Source organism: Electrophorus electricus, chromosome 1, assembly GCF_041902795.1.
Source record: "Electrophorus electricus isolate QZ-2024a chromosome 1, ASM4190279v1, whole genome shotgun sequence".
NCBI classification, from domain to species: Eukaryota; Metazoa; Chordata; class Actinopteri; order Gymnotiformes; family Gymnotidae; genus Electrophorus; species Electrophorus electricus.
The window spans coordinates 36,646,709-36,666,279 of record NC_137497.1 but is presented as its reverse complement, the minus strand read 5'-3'; the positions used below and the strand labels follow the sequence as shown (position 1 = coordinate 36,666,279).

The 19,571-nt window shown below is 42.9% G+C and overlaps 2 protein-coding genes across 6 annotated transcripts; both read right to left on the bottom strand.

The window, feature by feature from the left end:
• Positions 1–103: 103 nt before the first annotated feature.
• Positions 104–3,311, bottom strand: cldn11b (claudin 11b). The gene is made up of 3 exons (XM_027008121.3): positions 2,844–3,311; positions 2,394–2,558; positions 104–1,671 (listed from the first exon to the last, which is right to left on the bottom strand). Exons 1-3 carry the CDS (start codon positions 3,067–3,069, stop codon positions 1,412–1,414), a joined length of 651 nt encoding a protein of 216 aa, XP_026863922.1. The 5' UTR covers positions 3,070–3,311; the 3' UTR covers positions 104–1,411.
• A 5,040-nt stretch (positions 3,312–8,351) lies between these two features.
• On the bottom strand, positions 8,352–19,045 carry phc3b (polyhomeotic homolog 3b). Of its 5 annotated transcripts, none has more exons than XM_027008095.3 (15): positions 18,911–19,045; positions 16,466–16,690; positions 16,201–16,344; positions 15,689–15,763; positions 15,269–15,421; positions 13,871–13,969; positions 13,413–13,668; positions 12,468–13,327; positions 12,189–12,348; positions 11,526–11,776; positions 11,067–11,205; positions 10,744–10,858; positions 9,968–10,079; positions 9,572–9,839; positions 8,352–9,434 (listed from the first exon to the last, which is right to left on the bottom strand). In XM_027008095.3, exons 2-15 carry the CDS (start codon positions 16,661–16,663, stop codon positions 9,274–9,276), a joined length of 2,991 nt encoding a protein of 996 aa, XP_026863896.2. In that variant the 5' UTR covers positions 16,664–16,690; positions 18,911–19,045; the 3' UTR covers positions 8,352–9,273. The 5 variants fall into 5 exon arrangements, with proteins under 5 accessions (XP_026863896.2, XP_026863897.2, XP_026863898.2 ...); XM_027008096.3 differs by having other exon boundaries at positions 16,466–16,676; positions 18,911–19,011; XM_027008097.3 differs by lacking the exon at positions 13,871–13,969.
• Positions 19,046–19,571: the final 526 nt, after the last annotated feature.

Genomic DNA, 19,571 nt, shown 5'->3' with positions numbered 1-19,571 from the left:
AAGAGAACATGTCTCTGTGTCTGCTTGGTGTGTACTACAACTTGAAATTCCCCAAAATTATGTTTGTCAGAGCCCACTTGGAACAAAAAAACACAATGCATGATTTTGTTTTTCCTTATTTTATATGAAAAGAAAAAGCAATGCAAGTTTATCTTTTCTAAAGATGCCTGTACTTCATAACAACATTCATGCGGCTGTCTTGTTTTAAGAGGTCAGTGTACAGAAATATGACTGGCATGGCTGAACAAATAATACAAAACCTTTTCAAAATATTCCACAACATTAATATCATGTTATTTATATTGTGGTTTGCAGAATATTTTACTGCTGTGGTTCCCTCCCCCAGCTGTTCGAATCTGTATGTCTTTGTTCCTGTTTTAGATTCAGCTATGCGTATAACTTTTGTCTCAAAATAAAAAGTGTGTAAATATACTTAGATCCAGAGTGATTTTGTTGAACAATGCATATTTCAAATTAATTAAAATTATTATTTTTATTTACTTTATTTATTCATTCTACAATTTATGCTCACTTTACGCTATTCTCTGTGTGTGTGTGTGTGTGTGTGTGTGGTGAATGCATGCCCTATGGGATGTATTCATTTTTTTAGCATGGGTAAACAAAATAGATATTAGTCCTGCTATTAGTCCTGCAGCCAGTTCAGACCTAATTTGGTTAGAATTGATCCCAAACAGTGCATTACTCTCTACGCTCTTTTGAATATTGTCCAGCATGAACATCAAGAATTCATTAAATGTGACAGACATAACTGAGTTAACAGACCACATGCGAGAGAATGAGGCATTAATTGGTTTAACTAATGAATATTTTCTCTTTGGGTTCACAGATTTCCTGAGGGATCCTGAGCAGGATGGAGGGAAGAGCTTTGCAGGAAAAAACAGAGAGAAGACAACTGGCCTCCTAGCACCTCCAGCTTCCTGCCTGCCTGCAGTTTGACTATCTCTCTGTCATATGACCAGGTAGAACAAATAAAATCCCATGACTAACATCTTCTTACAAGGGCAGTCTGCGATACACATAAAACAAACTTTGTAGGACTATCGTAAATGAATACAATCAAAAGATGAACATAGTAAAAAGCTTATAAAAAGATTAGAAAGAAGCATTATAGAGGACACTGATGGTTGAACGCGTCCAGAGTGGAATAAAAAGGTAAAATGGGTTTTCTAGGTGTTCAGGTGGTTGCAGTGAAACCACGGCTATGGAAAATCGCACATGCTTTCCTTCTGTGTGTGTGTGTGTGTGTGTGTGTGTGTGTGTGTGTGTGTGTGTGTGAACATATGCCTGTGTATGCAAGTGTGAAAGGTAGAGGGAGTGACAGAACATTCCCTGCCTTCAGACGTGAATCTGTGAATCTGTTTGAAGTCTGTTCCAGCCTGTGTCTCTGCTCTCAGACGTGGGCGCTTTTGGCATGGCTGTTCGAGGCCTGGATGGAGTTGCTCAGGCCGCTCTGTTTGGAGTAGTAGAAGCGGTTCTCATGGTGCCGGGCTGCAGCGTCCTCCCCTGAGCAGCACATCACAAGAGAACCCCCCAGGAGACAAAGGGCAGAACCCAACCAGCCAGCATACAGGGAGAACCCAAATGACATCAAGCCGTCCTCGTGATGAATTCCGACTGGAAACCACACAGTAGACACCATTCCACATACAGCTGTGAAAGGAGAACACACCTTTATAAATAATCCCCTGATTTTACATCACTAAATATCTAATAAACATGGACTGACAATAGGTCAACAAACAATCTAACACTCACAGCAACAAGTGTATATGTGGAATTTTTAAAGTATAAAAAGAACATCCTCAAAATAGCTGAATTATCAGACAGTATAACACAATGTCATTCTGTGACAAATGACTAGGGCAGGCCCTTCCTACAGGATGACGGATACCTCTGGAGAATCTAGGGAAGAGTACCCAGGCTTGCAGCTAGTTTCAACACCATCACTACAGAGAGGAAAAGGACTTCGCAAACAGATGGTGAGTGACCTCATCCTGATTTGAGCTTCGTTTAGGAAACCTCAAACTTCAAATATGTATATAATCTGTAGAAGATTACAGAGATTAACTGCAGTGTACTGTAGTTAAGGAGGTAGAGGCTGAAGTAATAAAAAGTGCAAAGTAGTGCTTTAGTGCACAAGGTTTCAAAAGAGACAGGCCGTTTAATTCATTCTTAGTCGTCAAACAACTGCTTTGTTGTATTAGTTGCACACTAGCGTGGCTGGAATCACAACCTGCAGTCTTTTTCTGAGGAGACCGAACAGCATAAGCACACAACACATTGTCCACCCACCAACAAAACACCTCAAATCACAAACGTGCGCACTTGAGCGGTTCGTTTTGAGTGCCAGCGTATATGCGAGAACAACTTACACATCAAGAGTATTAGGACCCCTCCCGTGATGGCGCGCCTGCGCTTGGTGCTTTCTGTCTCGTGGTTGAGCTTGACGCACGGCATCGCCAACAGCACGAGCATCATACACGGGAGGCCAAGGAGGGAGGCAGAGATCATCAGAGCGCGAGAAATCTGAATATACGCTGGCAGTCCAAAGGTTCAAACACATGCAAAAAAAGAAAAACAAAGAACGGCTTAAAAGACACTTCAGATGCTGAAAATGGCAATAATGATGAAATGACAAAATATTCCACATGGGCAACTTAATTAGAAAAGTTCCCAACACTTTTTATAAATTGCGACAATTCGTTATTCCTGCGTAGTAGGTGATTAGAGCATATCAGACGTCTCCTCGAAAAATCAAAACTCAGGTCAAGCAAGTAGACAGGTATAACGAACAAAGTGTTTCAGAACCTTATTAATCTTACCAGGCAGCGTAAGAATCTGATTCAAGGATTCACAGTGGTAAAGAGATGCAGAAATAACGCATTCTGCCCATAAGCCTTTAGACTCCAACTTGTCCAACTTTCTGCAGGTCTGTATTCCATACTGGCATGTCACCACCCAGTCATTTGTAGAGGTCGCAATTATAATTCCAATCCATCCGATCACACTCAAAAAGAACCCACAAAGTAGTCGACAGCTTAGCGACATGTTGAAAATTGTTTTTTAAATGTTATGGGGAAGAGCGGAATGGGTTCAATAAATAGTTTACGTGACAGTGAGTTCGATGAAACTTGGATTCTGTAAGTTATTTTTGTATCATGGTCCTTCGGTCCACAGGCAACGAGAAACTGACCTCAAAACACACTAAAACGTAAACTGTATCTTTACATAAAAGATCGCTTTTATAGTAGGCCATTGGCGCCGCGCCCCCTTTATGATTTTAAACCAATTAAAAGAAGGGGAAATACATACGAAATAACGTCTGTTGTCATATACCCTGCTCTAGAATCAAAACTTCACTAAACATTAGTCTAGCCTAATACATATGCATAGTAATTACAGCAGACAAATACGAATATATACACCAAGATGACTTTATTCACATATATATATTAAAGTGCTTCAGCAACATTTTGACAAACTAGCTAGAGAAGATGATGTAGATAATATAAATATATATATATATATATATATATATATATATATATATATATATATATATATATATTAGAGTGAGACAATCAGCAGGACTTAACTGACACGATAAGTGAATAAAGTCATCTTGGTGTATATAATCGTGTATGTGTGTGTATATATATATATATATATAGTTTCCTCCTTTGAGTACATTCTCTGTACCTTTGACATTTTAATAAATAAAGTATGCATAGTTTGTAAAGCTTAAAAAAAGATCACAAAAGTCACAATGTCTCATGTCCCTGAGATTAATTGAAGGATAGCAAGTAGGCTAATATTTTTTAATTAGCTAACATGAGCTAATACGTAAATTAAACATTGTTACAATTTTACACATGAATCTTTAAAATAATATTTTATGCATAAACAATGCAAAAAAAAATTATAAATTTGATCAATTTGTCCTCATTTTTTGTCAGCTTTGCTATATTGAGGGGGGGGGGGGGGGGGTGCATCCTGGAAGTTGTAATTGCCTGTCTTGAGTCACATGACCTGAGTGAAATATATGCGTGTGTGTGTGGGGGGGGGGGGGGGGTGTTATATATAATATTTGGTCAATTAAATGTTCATTTTTTTGTAATTAGTTCTTATCATGGTGTGCCAGGCATGCCGCCCAAGGAACACGCCCATTGTCACACCACTGTCTCTCACTCTCACACACACACACACACACACACACTCACACTCAAACACATACACACAGACGCTAACTGACACGCACACACTCACACTCACACACACACACACACACACACACACACACACATCACTTGCCCTGCTCCCAATCACCAGATTACTGACTGCTTGCACCTTTGGTTTGTTTCCTCCTTTGTTTTCTCTTTCTATTTAAAGCCCAAAGGAACATTTGTGCAGTGCTGTGCATCACTTCTCATTACTGCATGCAAAGGATGCCCCTAGTGAACACACTAGTGAACACACTAGTGAACACACTATGCTGCTGCATTGCTACACCTTGAGAGCTACGGCCAGCAATATCGCCTTTCCTTTCCTTTTTTTAGTCTCCTCGCTGCAGTCCTTCCTTTGTTAGTTTGTATCTCGATGGAGAACACACACACTTCATACCCAAACTCGGGTCTCTCTCCTTCCCTGCCAATGACACAGAGGCGAATGCAGCGAACTTCAATCCATGATTGATTGACTTCACTGGTTGTATGGAGAGCCTCTCTGTGAGTCCGGCCATCAGGTCTGCTGAGCGCCCAAGCCTCTTGGTGACTGAGGAAGTGCCCTGCCATATTACCACTTCGGAAGTGTATGGTGGAGATCCTGATGGCTGCGAGGGGTTCGTGATGCAGTGTGTACTCTATTCCTCTTACCAGCCCTGCCTGCCTGAACATGCTAAGGTGGCCTTCGCTCCTGGCTCATGTGGAGGGCTGAGGCCTGGTGGAATGCACTGATGTTCTACTCCTCTCTACTACTGTATGATTACCACAGAACTTATTCCAAGAACCAAAGGCAGTGTGCCATCATTGGTGTAAGGTTTGCAGTCAGCCAATGAACTACACAATGGAGTTCCAGACATTTGTTGCCGCTGTGTGGTGGAATGAACCATTGCTTGTGGACTCCTTCATCAAGGGTCTATGAGGAGAGCTGCAGACAGAGCTTGCCTGCAAACAGGAGGTGGCATCCTTGAATGACATTGTCCACCTTGGCATAATCTAAGACTGCCTCCTGGAAGAAAAACACTGCTCTCTTATTCGCATGTCTAGGCAATCCATGTCCCCAATGCAAAAGTCAGAAGGAGCCCATACAGTGAGGGGGAGTCTAGCACAGGGCTGATGAGAGATAGAAAAAGAGAGAAGCTGAGTGCAACTCCTGTCTCAGTGATGTTTTGCATAGGTCCATACACAATCCTCTGTAAACAAGGTGACATACAGGGTCATCTTTCTGGGGAGCAGCCATGCATCATTTGGCCTTCCATGTCTCTGCCCTGAAGCCGCCTCAAGGAGAGTGGCAACACTACCAGATCACCACCATCACCGCTGGAGCTTAAGCGGGGTCCATTGTATAAGGTGAGTACCCTGCTGGACTCACAGTGAAGGAAGAGGCAGCTGCAGTACCTTGTAGAATGGGAGAGGTACAGCCTGGAAGAGAGAAGCTGGGGGCCTGCATCCCAAATCTGGATCCAGACCTGGTGGCCTCCTTCCATTGGGCGCACCCATCCAAACCTGCTCCCCACTCTCAGGAGAGGGGGAGGTTCAGGAGAGGGGATACTGTAACGGTGCACTAGGCACCAGCCTGAGGGACAAGCCCATTGTCAAGGTCAAAGTCAAATTGATTTATATAGTGCTTTTTTACAACAGCTGTTGTCACAAAGCACCTTTACGCATGTATGCTTTGAGCAAGCCAAAGGTTATCGTCACAAGGAAAAACTCCCTAGATCATGGGGAAGAAACCTTGAGAGGAACCAAGACTCAAAGGGGGGGGGGGGGGTTCCTCACCTGACAATCGACACCATAGTAGCAACAATATTAAACAATAGACAATCGAACAAATTAAGTAGTGAGAGAAATAACAATAAAAAATAAGCAATGAATGTCTATTCCAGACTTCTAGAAGTCCTAGTCTGGATTTGATGAGTGTACATATGTCTGAAACCCATCTTGCACTAGACCTGTCCAGGGCATCAAGATTTATTATGTAATTAAAGAGGAAAGTCCTAGCTATCTTTGGGTCTAATAGAAGTACTGTTTTGTCATAATTAAGTGAAAGTTTGCAACATCCTGTGTCTGATGTCCTTTACATATTCTTGAATACTATTAAGCTCATATTTGCCCTCTGGTTTGGCTGAGCAATATAACAGTATCGTCAGCATAGCAGAGGAAACTAGCACAGTGTTTTATGTACAATCACACCTAGAAGTAGCATATATAAAGAAAAAAAGCAGGACCCTAGAACAGAGCCTTGTGGGACACCAAAACTAACCTGTTGTATACTGAAAAGTCTCCATTTATGTTGACAAACTAGTAATAATAGGCTAAATAAGATTTAAACCAGGAAAGGAAATGATTCCTCTAATCCCCTAATACTTTCCCCAGGAAATTATTCCCTTAATCCCAACAACATTTTTGAGTCTATTTAGTAAAATGTGATCTATGGTGTGAAATGCTGCATTGAGATCAAACAATATAAGAAAAGAGACATAAGCCAACAACAGTTCATTAACTAGTTTAATCAGTGTTATCTCTGTACTATGATGAGGCCTAAACTTTGACTGAAAGACTTCATGTATCTGGTTCTGATTCAGATACAGAGCTTGGCTGCTAAGATACAGCTTTTTCTAGGAGCTTGAAAATATACGGAAAGTTTGAGATCAGCCTGTAGTTTGACAGCTGACATGGGTCAAAGGTAGATTTTTTTGGTAAGTGGTCTGATTACTGCTGAGTTGATTTAGGTAAGTAGTCAGTGTTCAAAGAAGATTTCAATAAGTTTAGTAATGGTTCAATTACTTCAAGTATAATTTCTTTAAGAAAGTATGTCGGCAGCAAACATGCACATCGCACCTGCCCTGCATCCAATCAGCTGATTACTGAGTGCACCTGTTCATTGTTTCCTCCCTTTGTTTTCTCCATCTATTTAAAGCCCATGGGAATGCTTACCCAGTGCTGTGCGTCGCTCCTCTTTGTTGCATGCAAAGGATGCCCCGTGTGAAACTGCTACTCTGCTGTGTCGCTACGCCTCGAGAACTACTGCCAGCACTATCGCCTTTCTGTTCTTTTTTTATTCTTCTCGCCACAGTGCTTCCTTTGTTAGTTTGTGTCTCATTCCCTCACTCACGTTTCGCTCCCTCCCTGCTGAAGTCACAGTACTCAGTATATCATGAGAACAGTATGTACTACCATTACAAATAAGTACATAGTGCATATGGTACCTGATTTTGGATATAGCCAAATATAAATTTATGGTGAATTTGTCTGGCCTGGTATTATTAAACACTGATCACCCAAACAAATGCATTAGATGTTAAAACAAGAGTTGGAGCTCATTACCTTATTACTAAAAGGAGTGGCAGATCAGAGTGGCACCTGGTGGTTTCCAGAAACTGTAATTATAGCAGTCAAAGTGTACTCAAAGTATACAACCACCACACTGGTTTCAAATTTGTCAGTAGCAGCAGCAAAAAAAAACCCCAAAAAACAAAAGATTTTGCTGCTTTATTTCCAAAATTTCCAATAAAAAAGATGACCAGGGACTTTACTCTCTCTTGGGCTATGAGATACAAGACTTTGATAAAGCTTTGATGCACAGGTGAATCAATATGCTTTGCAATAGTGAAATGGACTATCAAACATCCCATCCCTAATGATAACCCTAAGTGAGTCATTTTAACTTTCAAAGTATTGATAATTCCAATGGACATCAGTTTTCCATAATACTATTTTATGGCACAAAGTTTTCCATTGAGATAATTTTATTTAACAATCAATCCAATTTTAAGTGAATTGTAGTCTAAGGCATAACTTTTAAAGAATTTAAGGGGTTAACTGTGCCTCTGCAATACTTGGTAGTATTTTTAGTCTGGCTATTTATATTCTGCACAAGATTGCCATCTAGTGATTATCTGGTATTAGGATTTCTAAGGGAGGCTTGTAAAACTATATGAACTGCAAAAGACAGATTAAAACAGAACTGAAAAGAAAAGATAAAACTGACCAAAAACTGACTTTGAATTTAGAATACAACAAAAGTCAAATGCTAATCAGTGCAGAACATTTTTTGCATAGCTTTCATTTAGCCAAACACAAAATGTCCAACACAAGAAAATAATTTCAAGGTTCAGTAACAAAATGTAGTCTGTTTAATTATTAAATAATCAAAAATGGCACAAGAAAGGTAATGTAACAATGACAAACAACACTTTGATGACAATATAGAGTACAATGCCTACAGCAGTTTCATAAGGTCTCCATTTCAGAAAAAGGCACGTTTGCTGTACCTTGATTGGGTGAGACTGCGTTCAAGTACCTACACTTTTTTCCTCTGTACTGTAACATACTGTGACATGTTTGATTTTCACAGTTGGACTGGAGCAAGATTCATAAAATTTATTTTAGCCTACATTATCTTGTCAGCATGTCAAATGTTATTTAAAAAGGCTTAAAAATTGAAATCACTTGCATTTGTATTTCCTAGAGCCTTAGAAGACAAATATATTAAATATTACAAATCCTTCACAAAACATTTGTATAGATTTATACACACAGAGCACTGCATTGCTATACATGTACACATATACAGTACATTAAGAAAATATCTACAATGGGACATGCTCACAATAATAGCACTTCCATTCCTTTCTGACTTCTCCACAGACACAGGAAGCAATCTTTTCCTCTCAGTGAAAAATAAAAACTCAACAACCCTGATTATAATAACCCATACAAAAAGCAGACACAAACATTTCCCTCCTACTATGACTGTATATAGGTCTTGTATTATGCTCACAGAAAGAGACCATTATATTGCTATCATGCTTTCAGACAGAGGCTAAGGTTACTGGTAGGCTACTGTAATGTTATGCTAGCTCAGGTCAAGCAAATACACACAAGTTATCTCAACACGTTGACTTTATCGCGTAAATCTCTTAAGATTAAAGTGCACAAAATGGCTCTATTCTATTGGCAAGTGCTCTGATCGTCCACAAGGGCAAACCAATCCTTTCTGTGTCTCTTTTTCTTTCTCTGTGCTTTCATCTCTTTACCTCCCTCCCTCCTTCAGGGAGTTGATCCGGGCGCAGATTTTAAGAGCCGGCCCTAGTTTGACATTCATGGCACTCATCAGGTGATCCTCAGTGAGCAGTAGCAAGGCCTGTCCATCAATCTCTTGTGCTCGAAAGGATTCGGCAATGTCTTGACACCCTGAGGAGGTGACATGATTTTGGTGTTTGGTACAACACACAGAATAGCAAACACAGATCATTGAATACTCAAAATGCCTGTGCATGCGTTTGGAGAACTCAGATCTCAAACGTGTTTCGGTTCTTAAATTTTCTTACCTGGTAAATTGGATATAAAGCTCCAGACTTGATCTACTGTCCACTGAGCAGGTCTAGGGTGTGCCGAAAGGTCTGCAGGCGACACAGGGTCCAACGGTGAGGTGGGGGCACTGGCGGTCTCGCTTGGTGTCTCCCGGGCCCTCATCTCACGCGTGCCCTGTTCTGTGTGCCGGCGCAGCCTGGTCTTCATTGGCGCCGACATCTCGTCCTCACCCTCCTGCAGGGGGCGCTGGAGAATCCTCCACTGCTCTGTGGCACCATGCTTTGCCTGAAACATAATAATGTCGCCGAGGCTGTGAGGGAAGGCCAGCCCCTGAAAGTGTACCAAGCTGAGAGTTTGGTCAGATTGGCCTAGACAGAGATGCATGATGCTGGTGAGACGTGACCGAGCCAGACCTGTTGGAAGTTCTCCTCCTGCAGCTCTTCCTCTCCACCATTGCACTCCGATCGATGGCCCCCTTCGCTCACACAGCGTCTTAGGCTACGGAAGCGTTTGGTGTAGCTGAACCTAGAGCCAGTAAAACAGGGCAGAGAGGTGAGCTCAAACCCCGACGTTCAGTCCCTCCCACACTGGCCCATCTCACCCCTGCTGCCCAGGTGAAGATAAAGGAAGTACTGTGACAAACAATGATGCAGTGCTGTTCGCAGTATGAGCTGTCTGGCAAAGCGTTACTTCTGACCACATCCTGCAAGTTTGTCGACATGTATTAAGGTGATGGTTTCTTTAAATACACTCAATAAGAGAGGTATGAGAATAGCTCCCGCATTAGCACATGTACACGCATTTATATGGTTTGCTGCCTGGAAACAGAAATATTTAAATAGATTATTTATGTCGTATGCTCTTTTGTCAAGCCTACAGCATTTCATGAATTAAAAAATGTCCTTGAAAAGAGGTGGCTTTCTTTAGGTACACACAGAAGCCATACTCTGACCTTTATCACTGTGGTCAGCAAACCTCTGAAAATGAAATATAATCATTTTTTAATAAAATATTTTCTCATGCATATATGGTTTTAAAAGAAAAACAACACATAAATGAATAACAATGGAGTTTTTCGATCAGCCAACATACACAATACTGCAATACAGTTCCACATGGGTTTTTACAGCCAGTCTCCCTGAGTGCATGATGTGTACGTGTGATGTGTAGTTTTGAGCTGGAGCCCCACCTTTTGGCACAGGACTTGGAGCAGAAGCGCTTGGAGCGGGCAAATGTTTGGGCGGTGCCTTTCCTCTTGCAGAACTGGCACTGCAACACAAGCCTGTGTCCTACTCCAGCACCATCTAGACAAAGATACCATGCAGAGTGTCAACCTAATCCCAACATACTTACACACCTCTACACAGTACACACCCTTAGCTCCTCTCACTCTCATCTTGGTGCCCTGGAATGCATCAGCAGATTGCAACACCTTAGCTATGGTCCCCACAGGTCCCTTAATAATAGGTTGTAGCACAGTGATTGAGAGAATATGGTATACATGATACCCACTGTTTGTGATAGTGGTCTCATCGTCTGAGTCAGTGGAGTCATCTGGGGGTTCAGAGGAAGTGGGAAACAAATCAGTCCCGCCTGTCCCGTTCAGTCCTGAACCACAGTGTGGTGACACCATGAGAGATGACCGGCTCACCTGAAGGCAAACAGGCAAAGGTCCTATAACACCCTTCTAGAGTGAGCCAGCACACTGGGCTGGGCTGTTTTGCAAAGCACACACGTGCTTCCGACAGGAATGGGCACTTAACGGTGGCCCTACCAGTTGTTATTCCAAAGTATGCATTTTATGTGTCCATGCAGAGAATGCTGTTGTTAGTGTGCATGCGTTTTGAAAAGCAGCCTTGATCATAGTCAAAGAGTGCTGAACAATGACAAAGCTAACTTGTGCTACCTTCACACATACAATTGTATTAATACTCCTAAAACTAAGAAGCGCTTTCAGGTTGAGCAGTGTACCGGAAATGGCTCAAGTCCTTCCTGAATGATGAAGCCCTCCACCAGGTGGGTGAGGATGAGTGGTCCGGCCGTGTCTGGGCAGTGCTGGGTTCCCGCTGGGCTCACATCGCTCGATGGGGGCTGCTGAGCTGGTTGCCCATCCGGCGTACCGGTGAACTTGGGTGGAGAGGCGTAGGCAGTGGGGGATGCTTCTGATGGCCGTATGGCAGTGGACTGCAGTGGCGAAAGGTCCGAGGACAGGCTGGATATAGCTAGGGAAGTGGTTCAAAGGCAAGATTAAGGTCTGCTACCATCTCTTTTAATCATATGGGGTTCAGACTTATTTAATCGAGTTTTAATTAATGTAGTATTATAGTTTTTGTATTATATTATATTAATAAAATATAACTGCTATTCCTTTTCATGTCTAACACACAACACTGATATTAGTTCTAAGAAGGTTAAAACTAAGTATGATGCAATAGGTCTGTGTGGGGGGAAAAAAAAAAAAATTATAATAACAATAATGGTTCCCACTGAAATGTAGATTATCCACATTTACCACGGTGGCTTGTTTCAGGCACCTCTAGTTCTGGGTCATCCAGCTGCTGCTCGGAGCGTTAACACAGATGCATTCTGAAAAACAAACCGGTTTGACGCTGCCGTTAGACTCATCCCGCCTACCAGAGTGATTGTCTGAATGAGCAGACAAGTCCTCGCAGATGTCCTCTCTGTCAGCGGGTGATGCTCTGACTGAGATAGGTAGCGCCTCGGGCTTGAGAGGCAGTTTAGCGTGACACTGGCTCGTCGACTCCTCTGCGCAGACAGCCACTCTCTTACATACCTGAGAAACACAATACACACGCATGAAAAAAACAAACAAACAAACAAACTGAAGACTGGGACCTGGCATGGTCTTAATCTAGTTAAAATAATACACAGAGTGACTCGAGAGTAACTGACTGTGGGCTTGTCCACAGCCTCTCCACACTGAGGATCCGTTGCCGTGTTCTGCACCGTTTGGTTCTGTTCCGCTCCTTTCACGTGGGATGCTGGTAGTTTGAGGTCTTGGGGAGTCTCTATGACACTGTCTTCCTGCTTCCTTCTCTCTGCGGAGGCTCTCGGTTCAGTGGACGTGACGCCGGCATGCGCGGGGCTGCGGGAGGCGAGGGGAGACCGTGGCGGTGGTGCGGAGGAGGTACTGCTGCTGGTGGACATGAGGGGGAGCACAGGGGAGGGAGGGGAAGCCCTCTGGGGGGACGCCAGGCGAGGAGCGGTGGCCTGTCTGGAGGGCGACAGCTGTGCCAGCTGGGGGCACGAGGTCGAAGTCTGTGGTGATTGGACGGGGCATTCAGGCTTGGCCAGCACGGTGGAGGCTAAAGGCTTTGATTGGATGACCTCGTGGGGCGGTGACACAGTGGTAGCCTTAGATTGGCCATTGGTGCACTGGGCAGATGCAGAGGACAGCGCGATCCTTAGCAGCTGCTTAGTGGCCAGAAAAGAGCCGCCAGGAGAGGAGGAGCTTAAGGGCAGGGACATGGTGGGCGGGGTCAGATGGGACCTGCTGGGGCTGGGGACAGTGATAGGTACAGAGACCTGTGTCGGCCCACTCTGAGCAGGCTGAGAGGCAGGGCAACGCTTCAGCTCTGGCAGGGGCTTCTTTGGTGCAGCTGGAGGGGAACTGGGGTGAGCCTGCCTCTGGGAGAACGGATGCTGAGGGATGCTGATCTGGCTGTGGGACCTCTTGAGGCTTCCACCTCCAGCACCACTGCTGGCCAACTTCTGCTTTGCCAGGGCATGAGACTGGGCAGGGGCATACAGAGCTGCAAACACAAAGTGCCTTTTCAGAATTATGCTCCCAACACAGTATCCCACAATAGTCTGTTTTTATATATAACAGTCACTTACATGGAGGCGGAACTGTGAGATGGCGCACAGGTGGAGCTTTGGGTGATGCAGAGGGTGCCTGCAGGGTTGTGCCCTCAGCCCCCATGGTCGTCTCTTTCCCAGTGGCACTTGGAGGCGGGCTGGGTCTCAAGCTGAAGTTGGATGCTTTCGGGCGAGACAGGGCTGGGCGCTGGCCTGGGGTGGCGGACTTCAGCGGGAGGTTCGGTGGGATGGTCAGAGTGCCAGGAGGTGGGGGACGGAGTGTGAGGCTCTGAAGCTATAGGGGAAAGAGCCAGGAAACCTTATGATGTTACACCAGGGATTTTCTCAAATATCACAAGGAAAACAGCTGTGACTGTTGCTGCAGTAATGAGCCAGTGTTGTAGTGGAGCAATAATGTACACTCACAAAATGACATTAGCGAGGCACGTTTACCTCGAAGGTGATAAAGCAGAGCATTTACTGACTGAGGGGCTCACCTGTGAAGAGGGGAATCGAGGTGAAGAGGAAGAGGGGGAGGAGGAAGAAGAGGAGGAGAGGACAGGAGCATCAGGTCGCACTGCAGATGTTAGAATTAACTGCCAGATCAGAAAGAGATCAGAGATGAAGAAAAAGAGAGACAGAACACAGAGCGAGAGAGAGAGAGAGAGAGAGAGAGAGAGAGAGAGAGAGAGAGATTGAAGTAAAGAGGTGCTACGAGAGACAAAGGGAAGCCCTGCCCACGTATTCAGATGTCTCTATATGAGTATAGGACAGTTTCACTGCAAAAGTGCTTTTCATGTGGTAAAGACACGACACATGCACTGAGAGCAGGCCTTCAGAGACCCCTGTGCTTTCCTATTGATGGAGAAAGAAGCGCTGAGTACCAAAACGCAAGTTGCTCACCAAATGCTCAATTTCTAGTTTCCATACGCCACTTCTCTTGCCATGTGCTAGTCACTGCCCCTTCTAAAAAAGGAAGTCACTAAATCATTCAGGAGCGGGTAAGTAACGGCTCGCTTGAAACAGTGCAGCCAAGTACAGTAAGAGTGGGAGGAACATACTTGTGAAAGACACACGCAGCATAAACGCTTTCACATACTCCGGCCTCAGAATTTTCCAGCCACAATCAGAAGTGAGACCATCAAAATGAACAGCAAAATCCCTGATGTCGACTGATCACCTACTATGTTGATTTAACAAACTTATGTGTTGTATTAACGCCTACAGAATTTGTTTAAATACAGCTGGACACTAAAGAACATCATAAAAGTTAGTTCAAAATAGGATGTGTTTTGTTTCATTTAAATACCTTGGTGAAATGTGTATACTTCAAATACATCAAAGTCTAAAAGTTCTCTCCAGATTATGAATGAGATCCTTTGCACCTCCTCTTTTAAACATCATTATTCTTAATATATCGCCAAGAAGCACTTTTAAATTAAAATTACATTAAAAATCTAAATACACTTTATTTAGATTTACCTTACTTCATTTATGTGGGCATATCAAATTAAATCTTGCAATAATGCTTTAGATAATTGTTGTAAATTTTGTTTTAGTTTAGTTTTTTAGTTATATTTCTTGTTGCGGGCAGTGGTAGCTCAGTGATTACGGTGGCTGACTTGTAATTGGAAGTTCAAGCTCCACTGTTGGGCCCTTGAGCAAGACACTTAACCTTCAATTGCTTAAGCTGTACTCACTCATAATTGTAAGTAGCTTTGGATAAAGGTGTCAGCTAAATCTTGGATGTAGAAATACAGTAAATGGACATGTATGGTTTTTCATTGCAAGGGCTCAATTATAATAATATTTTTGCACAAACAAGTGATATACTATCATTGGCTTTTCATGTCACATGGAAAGGAGAAGCGTATGAGAAAAGTGCCATCTCCTACCATCTGAGCCCTCAGGAGCATCTGGGCTTGGCTGCAGGGACTCTTCCCCAGGAGAAGGGCCTGGGGCGAGATCTTGCGACTGGTGCTGGTGGGACTGGGGCTGGGGCTGGCTCTGACCATCGGTGGTGACCCTGGCACCGAAGGCGCTGAGACCTGAGGGGTGATGAGGACAGAGCTGGGTCACAACGACGCGGTCGGGCAGCATGCTGGAGCCTGCGGCTGGACGATCTGAATACCACAAGAAAAACTGCTCTGGCAGGAGGCGTGGGATCATGCTTGAATGAGCTCGAACTTTCGACATGACAGGATCATCCTGTATGCAAATCAAAAAGTCTTCAGGAAGGGAAACAGTGTACAGCCTCTTTCAGAGAGTGATAAGGGAGGGGGAGGGGACTGTTAAGATCCGGTGTTGCCACATACCACTTTCTGAGTCTGTTGTGATGATGAAACAGCAGTTGAGAAGGAGGGGGCCAATCTGTCCCCAAAAAGATTGACCTGACAGGGAAAAGACCGAAAATCACATTCCAAACTCAACACAAACAAACTCTCTTGGATCCTGCCCAATTTTGTTGCATGCAAGCAGCGATGGAGCAGGTGGTGGCAATCAAAGAGCTTTGTGGCAAATGACAACTGTTTAGAAACATCTGTCTTATTCATGCACTAAAACACACATGGGACGCAATCAACCTGTGTCATACCTAAAGTAAGGAAAGGGAGTGACCTAGCATGAGGGAATAAGGTATGAGTGCTCATAAAGCTGACAAAGTCAGGGAGCTACGTGCAGGCAGCCACAACAGAGCCACAAGATGTGACGAAGAAGCATATGGGTCTATGAGGAGGTGAGTGGCAGGGTCACTACCCTTAACCATAGACAAGCAGCAGGTACAAGAGATAGATGGGGAGGGTGAAATAAGACCCTGGGACTTCTGCACCTGCTGTGCAGAAGCTGACCGGCTGCATTGCTGCTGTGGAGCGGCTGGCTGAAGCACGCCATGCTGCTGCTGCTGGGCCGCATACATCTGCTGCAACAACTGCGCAGCCGAGCCCCGGGGTTGCCGACTGGTCTGCTGGATTACCTAGGGGAAGGGGCCAAGCGTCACAGCATGGGAGAAGAAGGCGGGGACACAGCGGTGCAGACTAAAGGTTTGAAAGTGTATGAAGGGAAAAATAATATTTGCAGAGTTGAACTTTAGTTACCTGGATAACTTTTCGGTCTGTGGTAGGAGGCTGATTGTGGAAGGTTGTAACTGTGGTGAGCGCAGCGGTGCTTTTCGGAGTGCCATTGGTCTGCTGAGAGGGGCTGACGGTTGAAGCGGTTGCAGTAGTGGTGGTGGTAGTCACAGTAGGGCTTGCACTCTTGGCAGGTTCGGGTTTTGCCTGGGACTCCTTGTCCATTGCTCCACACAGACTGGACACAGGACACTGAAATGAAGTTGGTAGGTCATTGAGAGGTGGCTGCATGTTTCGCACTTACACTGAATTTGCAAGGTGGGTCTGTGGTTCATTTTGAATATGTTAATCTTTCAAACCTTTACTTTTTTTTGCAATTTTTGTATCTCTTATCTCTTACCTTTATCACAAATGTATGCATAAATTAAAATTTCCAATAGGGTACACCTTAAATGTATGGCTTACATCTTACATGTACGGCTTATGACCATACCAAGTTGATAAAGTTTGCTCTTGGCAGCTAAGCAGCGTTAGCCCTGGTTAGTACTTGGCTGGGAGACTGCCTGGGATTACAGGGTTCTGTAAGATTCTCTAACCTACTGCACTGGCTAGGAAACGTTAAATGACAAAGCACTTTTGTAAGTCGCCCTAAATAAGAGCATCTACTAAATGTAGTCTTCTACTATAAATGTTTATTTTACAAAAAATAATAACACTATTACAATTAACAGCTATAAATGTAACAGGGACAAATCAAAATTGATAAATTAAAATAATTTAATATTAATAAATTATAAGACGGAGTAAATTGTCTCTGAAAACAATGTGCAGTAAGTTTTTACTGGGCCTCTAATTCAAATGGCTTTTATCAATTAATATGCAATGAACACCAATTTACTGGCCTAGAAGAAAACTTCAATCTTCAATCACTATCAGTTAGGTTGATCTAATTTAACTGTTTATCTACAGTCTGAATTAATGTGGCAGTAGGAAGGCAATCAGCAAAGAGGGTGCTGTTTTTCTATTTTCCACAAAGAAGAAAAAGTGAACTTTAATGTGGTCCATAGACAGACACCCCACCACGCGAGCACATCAGATAAGGTCTGAATAAAGGAAGCAAAAAATTAATGTCTCCTTTTGGAACAAAACAAAGCAGCACATATTATCGGTTACATTTCATCCTGTCGGCTCGTAAACTACGAGAAACATAGAGGCTGTTACACACATGCAAAGTAGTAATAAAAGGAAATAATCATATATAATTTGGAGGGAAGTTACAGACATTTGGTTGCCTACAAAAGAAAAGAAAAGAAAAGAAAAGAAAAGAAAAGAAAAGAAAAGAAAAAAGAAAAGAAACAATAAATAAATATCATTAACCTAAATCTCATCCTCCCATCCCTGAGTTTACGCTATTCTGTTAATAGATGCCTCCCTAGTGTTTCACTGCAGCTGGAAAATAAGGCATGTCCACAACCATCTCATTCCAAAATTAAGGATAATATAATTGTATATACTGTGTGTGTGTGTGTGTGTGTGTGTGTATATATATATATATATATATATATATATATATATATATATATATATATATATATATATATATATATATATATATATATATAATTCTAAGCAATAGCTTGATGTTCCCTAAAAAGGTGGCAACACAGCGAAAAACGACGCTGCCCTTTTGTTTCAGTCGGCCAAGTGTGTCTTGAGCTTCACTGGTACCAGAATCCAGATGCAGGGAAACAGGCAACGTGCGTCCCAGTGTTATTACCCAGCACGCTAGGCTACCCGTACAGGTTAGGCTGCTCTCCAACGCCAACCACATAATGGACATGCCAGGAAATACTGCAGTAACGTGCAGCATCAGTGGCCAGCGCTCAGGTGGCATCTTGTCATTTACCTACATTTTACGCACGACGTATCGAGGGTCGAGCGTAGTCATTTCTACCGAAACACAGGCCGTTGTAAGTCAGAGATTACGTTTGACGTGACGAACGTTATTTTAAAAATAACGCGGAATAAAAATCAATGAAAACTTCTCTGACCTGTATTGACTGGCGCCCTCGACAGGTAGTCAAATTATACTTGACATTAATATGATGGCGAATATCGTCATTTTTTTTTTTGCTGTTTATGGAAGGAAAAATGGGCGTGTGTGCGCGTAGTGACAGAACCCTTGCACAAATCTCGTGCTACACTTCCTTAATTTGTAGAGCCATCGATAAATATTGACAATTATCCTTTACAAAGCCAATAGTAACCAGGGAAATCGTCACGGTGACAAATCACCATAACTTTGCCGAGCATCGAATGCACAAAATGAAAGTCAAAAGAATAGGATGCTTTATAGCTTGCCTTCCACGACTATGTACGCACGCTCCTCCCATCGCACAACCGGTCTCATGCAATTCTAAAAATCTCATTTGTAATTTTTTCCCCGTTTAATTGCAGTTGAATTACACATACCTGTCCGAAGTCAACAGGGGAGATCACCCATCTCACTCTGACCGTTTTCCGAGAGCGTTACAATCCCGTCATGTTCTAATGCGTCAAAGGTAAAAGTAGAGAGCGAAAAAAAACACTGCGCGCACGGAACTGAATCTCCTACAGCACCACTTGCGGTGTAGGAGGACCTCCGCTGATGCCACTCATATCACTCATCCTTTATTACTAAAACCAATAATGCCCTCGGTTTTGAAAATACCCCTATTCCTGTAAGACATTTTGAGATCTATGCATTTGGTAATTTGCAGTAAATACAACCTTACTAAAATGGAAATGCATAAAGATTTAGTGTGCTAGTACGTTGTTTTTTTTCCTGAAGTAAATTATTAGTCAAAATTAAACTGGAAATTTTTTTTCTGACACTTGTTGACTTGTTAATTCCGGGTTTAATTTGTTATTTTTGTTAATTTCTTTTGTATATATTTCACCCATTTCACATTGGTTGATTATTCACATTCACACACACACACACACACACAGTCAGATCATTAGACAAACAACATTTATATCTTTATATACTTTTTAATAGATCATTTAGAGCTATATTTATCAAATCATGACCTTATAGTCTAAGTTCTCACGCTAGAATGGACCTAGGCTTGGTTTCATAGAATTCTGATTG

What these genes read in the sequence shown, in the direction of transcription:
- cldn11b (XM_027008121.3), bottom strand. Translation starts at nt 3,069, where the DNA reads ATGTCGCTAAGCTGTCGACTACTTTGTGGGTTCTTTTTGAGTGTGATC. An exon ending in TCAGATTCTTACGCTGCCTG is followed by an intron (nt 2,559 to 2,843) that starts GTAAGATTAATA and finishes TTGGACTGCCAG; the next exon opens with CGTATATTCAGATTTCTCGC. An exon ending in GGTCCTAATACTCTTGATGT is followed by an intron (nt 1,672 to 2,393) that starts GTAAGTTGTTCT and finishes CTCCTTTCACAG; the next exon opens with CTGTATGTGGAATGGTGTCT.
- phc3b (XM_027008095.3), bottom strand. Translation starts at nt 16,663, where the DNA reads ATGGACAAGGAGTCCCAGGCAAAACCCGAACCTGCCAAGAGTGCAAGC. An exon ending in CAGACCGAAAAGTTATCCAG is followed by an intron (nt 16,345 to 16,465) that starts GTAACTAAAGTT and finishes CCCTTCCCCTAG; the next exon opens with GTAATCCAGCAGACCAGTCG. An exon ending in CTCGATTCCCCTCTTCACAG is followed by an intron (nt 13,669 to 13,870) that starts GTGAGCCCCTCA and finishes TTTCCCCTATAG; the next exon opens with CTTCAGAGCCTCACACTCCG.